This window comes from Dipodomys ordii, unplaced genomic scaffold (genome assembly GCF_000151885.1).
Source record: "Dipodomys ordii isolate 6190 unplaced genomic scaffold, Dord_2.0 Scaffold1231, whole genome shotgun sequence".
Taxonomy (NCBI): Eukaryota; Metazoa; Chordata; class Mammalia; order Rodentia; family Heteromyidae; genus Dipodomys; species Dipodomys ordii.
The window spans coordinates 18,664-23,191 of NW_012268447.1; the positions used below are offsets into that span (position 1 = coordinate 18,664).

Sequence of the window (4,528 nt, forward strand, 5' to 3'; positions counted from 1 at the left end):
CACCAGAAAACCGGAAGTGGCGTTGTAGCTCAAGTGGTAGAGCGCTTGCTTTGAGCTGAAGAGCTGAGGGACAGCGCCCAGGCCCAGAGTTCAAGCCTCATGACCGACAAAAAAAATTAAAAAAAAAAAATGTGCAATAGCCTCGGGGAAAAGAAGCCAAAACGCACCCAGTCAGGGGCCTGTGGTCGACAACTACAATTTTAGCAACTCAGAAGGCTGAGATCTCAGGAAAGTGGCTCAAAACCAGCCCGGGAAGGAAAAATCGAATTATGCCAGAAAATAAAACCTGAAAAGACACTTTACAACAAAAGCTCCCAGCCATGCGTGGTGGAACATGCTTATAACCCCAGCACTTGGGAGGTTGAAATAAGACCCCAGCCTACATGTGACACCTGTCTCAAACCAAAACAACTCCCATCACCAATGAACAAAGCCACGCAGATGTACTGTACTGGACTTCCTCACCTGCAAATGTGATGTGCGTTTTCATCTCAAAACTACTAGAATGGCCGGTGTGGCGCTTAGAGGAAGGCGGCCCAACACCAGCCAGGCAGGAAAGTCTGAGACTTTCCTGAACTCGGGCCTGGGCAATGTCCCTGAGCTCTTCAGCTCAAGGCTAGCGCTCTACTACTCAAGCCACAGCACCACTTCCGGCTTTTCCTGCTTATGTGGCACTGAGGGAGGGCTTCATCCATGCAAGGCAAGCACTGTACCACTGAGCCACCTTCCAGCCCCTGCGTGAGACTCTTATTTCCAATTAACCACCAGAAAACTGGAAGTGGCTTGTGGCTCAAGTAGTGGAGTGCTTGCCTTGAACACACAGTGCCTAGGCCCTGAGTTCAAGCCCCAGGACTTGGGGGGGGGGTAGGGAACTAATTATATATATATATATATATATATATACATATAAAATGATCCAGGCCACAACATAGACAGTTATACAACACAAGAGAAAAAAGAAAAAAGTAATGGTTAATTGGTGATAAACATCGAAAACCCATTGTATTTTTTTTTTTTGGGTCCGGTCGTGGGGCCTGAACTCTGGGCCTGGGGGCTATCCCTCAGCTCTTCAGCTCAAGGCTAGCACTCTACCACTTGAGCCACAGCACCACTTCCGGCTTTTTTTTCTTTTTGCTTATGTGGTGCCGAGGAATCGAACCCAGGGCCTCATGTGTGCAAGGCAAGCACTCTACCACTGAGCCACCTTCCCAGCCCCCCCATTGTATTTCTTAAAAATAGAGGTAAAGCCGGAAACAAGTGCCTATCAGGTGACCAGCTGGTGACCACTCAAGAATGAAGACCTGCAGCAAGATTGTGTAACCTTTTGCCCTTTCTCATGGAGACTTTTGCTATAAAAGCTTGTTATCCTCTGCATTAAATCGCACTCAGCACTCACTCCTCCTGTGTGTGAGTTGTCTGTTTGCCATCTCCCCACCTATTCCAGTTCCTCCACTAGGTGTCCTCCGTTGTCCTGACAGAGCCGGTCCGAGGCACTTCACTAGTCTGCTTTGTGCGCTTCTTTATAAGGGATTTACAGAACACAGATGTACACCCGCACAGATGTCAGCTCTTCCTCTTTTCCACTGTGTACACGTAAGTGTTCCAAGGCCCACACGTGACGGCCTTTACGTGGAGCTGGTTGTCCACGAAGTACTTTACCCGCCGGGGCTGGTCCAAGCTGGTGCCGTCGCCGTGGCCAAGCTGTCCGTATTTACCTGAAGTGGAAGGAGGGCCGCTGCCATCCCCCCGGTCCCCCCGCCCGCCTCCTCTGCCCCTTCCCTGGGCCGCTGTGCTGCCTGGACAGCACAGAGCTCCGCAACGTCCCGGGGACACGTGCCCAGCCCTGTTTTTAGCCCACGGCCTGTGGCCTGCGAGTCTTTGTGCGTCAGTCACCCGCACAGTCCAGTCCTGTCCCACCTTAAGGATCCCATGGCAGTGTTCACTTACCCCAGCCCCAGGTGTAGAGCTCCCCTGCTCCTGCAAGCAGAGACAAAGCGGCACTTGCTTGTGCGCCCCAGGACCCTTGCCTGGCCCAGCCCTACACACTCCAGCAAGGCCCAATCCATCTGAGGCTGCACACAGAGCACCACGGGCCCGTGACCACTGTCACATGGGGCTGGCAAAGGATCCAGCTGCAACAGGGGACCGTCCTGTACCACACAGCTGCTGAAGTGGGCTGTACACTTCACATTTGTGTGTGTGCGGAAGATGTCCTTGTTAGCCTCCTACAGGGAAGAACCTTCTGGGCCTGACAGCCTGGGAGCTATCACTTTTATGTGTTGGCTGGCTGAGATTACACACCTGTAATTCCAGCACCCGAGGCTGGGGCCGGGTGCTGTGAGATCAGGCCAGGCTGGCTACAGAGCAAGCGCCGGGTCTGCGCACTAAGGTCCACCCGCCCGGACAGAACGTCCTCCAGACTTGAGCCAGCAGGATGCCAGACCACAGGTGTGGCTCAGGTAGTAGAGCCACGGCACCGCTTCTGCTTTTCTGGTGGCTTGTTGGAGATGAGTCTCGTGGACTTTCTTGTCCAGGCTGACTCTGAACTGTGATCCTCAGCTCTCAGCCTCCTGAGTAATTAGGACTACAGGTTTGGGCCACCAGTGCCCAGCTACGAGCTGCTTTGTTTAATGGCAACTCTACTTAAAGAGAACCTCCAAGTAGCAAGCAGAGTGTGAGGTCCTGGTGCAAACCCCAGCTCTAGCATGCACACACACAGGGCAGTTTCTGCTGGGGACGCGGGTCACCTTCCCAGCACCCAGGAGGGTCCAGGAAGCGCGGGGGGGGGGGGGTGAGGCTAGCCTAGACCACGCGGCGGAATTATTCTCAACTTAAAAAAAGCAAAATGAGGGTGATGTTTTGGGCGGCCACACCCCTTTCTGCAGCCCTCCAGCCCCGTCCCGAGCCCCACTCACGCGTTACCACGGCCGTGTGCCGGGACCCACAGCTGGCCTTGATGGCCTCGGAGCCCAGGGGAAGGTCCAGTAGGGCGGGGAAGGGCTGGACAGCTATGAAGGTGGCCGGGGCTCCATCCTCAGTGCTGGCTCCTCCCTTCGTGTCGGCGCCATCTCCACCTCCTGGGGTTTAGCGTGGTTATAGTGATGCGGAGCACTGAGCGCACCAGAACTCCCTCGTTCCACAGGGCTGGCAGGTTTCGCTGCAGGGGCTCCGAGCTGCTGTGCACGCCCCGGTGGGGATGCCTCCCACTCCTGTGTGCAGTGGCCTGGCCCAGCTCACAGCCCAGGACGACTCACCGTAGGGCCACTCACCTTCCCCGGGGGCTGTCTTCTCTGCCAGTCTCCTGGTGGGCAGCGCTAACTGCCCTGACTCATTCCAGCCCCAGATGTAAACATCGCCAGTCTCTGTGAGAGAAGAGCCGCTGCCCTCGGCAACAAGCACAGCCAGCCAGCCAGCCAGCCAGCCAGCCAGCCAGCCAGCCAGCCCGCCCGCCCGCCCCGTGTGCACTGTAGCCTCCTCGTCTCCGGCCTAGGTTCCCTTCTGGTCAGCCAGGCAGCGGATCAACAGGCTCTTCTGCCTCGGCCTCCCCTGTGACTGGGACTCCCGGCGTGCGCCTTGACACTGCACTTGGCTGGACCTCCATTTTCCTTGTCCATGGGCCCAGCGTCCTCGGTTCTGACCTCGCTCTCCCTGCGCTCGTGCACACAGTGCCCCCTCTGGGCTGGGCTTTCATGCGTGGGATTCCTGCGCCCAGGCTCTGGCAATCCTTGGACAGGGGCTCTGCCACTGGGTTCCACCCAAACCCTGCTGGTACTTTGGGTCATCCTCTCACAGCCCAGGACTGGCCTTGAACTCATGATTCTCCTGAGGCCGCCTCTGCTGGGATTACAGGAGTGCCTGCGCTTTTCAAAGGCAGCCACGTAATCGTTACAGTAGTCCCGAAGGGAGACGATGACGGGGTCCCCCTTCACACAGCATCCCCACTGAGGCACAGAGGGGCCAGGCTGGGGCTCACAGACACCTCGGCACTTCGGGCTGCAGATGCCTTTCCTGAACCTTCGGAGGGGAGCTTCCACCAGGGAGTCAAACCTGGCTCCCAGCCTAACCCAAGAACTGGGGTCTCTGGGTGAGCAGTGCCAGGCCAGCCCGGGCTCCGGAAGCAGGAGCCGGCTGCACCCCGTGGACCCCGCGGCGGTGGGGTCAGCGCCACCCGCGCCCAGGGTGCCCGCCATGGGCCTTCCGGCCGGAATAGCCACTCACCGCTCAGACACACCGAGTGCCAGCCGCCGGCCGCAGCCTCCACCATGGTCAGGCCGTGCAGCGCCTCCAGCCGCCGCGGCTGCGGCTCCGCCTCCAGCGTCCCGTGGCCGAGCTGTCCGTGCCTGGGCAGGGGGACGGGCATGAGCTGCGGCTCGGCTCATGGAGAAGCCCCTCCGCGTGTACGCGCGCGCACAGGGCCTCACCTGCCTCCGCCCCAGGAGAACACCTGGCCGTCGGCGCCCAGCAGCAGCGCGTGCTCGGCGCCCAGGTGCAGCTGGCGCGCGCGCAGCTCGGGGGCCAGGGCGCAGCG

At 58.5% G+C, this 4,528-nt stretch overlaps 1 protein-coding gene across 1 annotated transcript; it reads right to left on the reverse strand.

The window, feature by feature from the left end:
* Positions 1 to 1,419: 1,419 nt before the first annotated feature.
* Rccd1 (RCC1 domain containing 1) lies at positions 1,420 to 4,525 on the reverse strand (the record flags this gene model as incomplete). The annotated part of the gene is made up of 6 exons (XM_013036892.1): positions 1,420 to 1,715; positions 1,948 to 1,977; positions 2,916 to 3,077; positions 3,270 to 3,362; positions 4,219 to 4,340; positions 4,422 to 4,525. Coding segments are annotated over 6 exons (663 nt in total), but the record flags the coding sequence as incomplete, so codon positions are not given.
* Between the last annotated feature and the right edge of the window lie 3 nt (positions 4,526 to 4,528).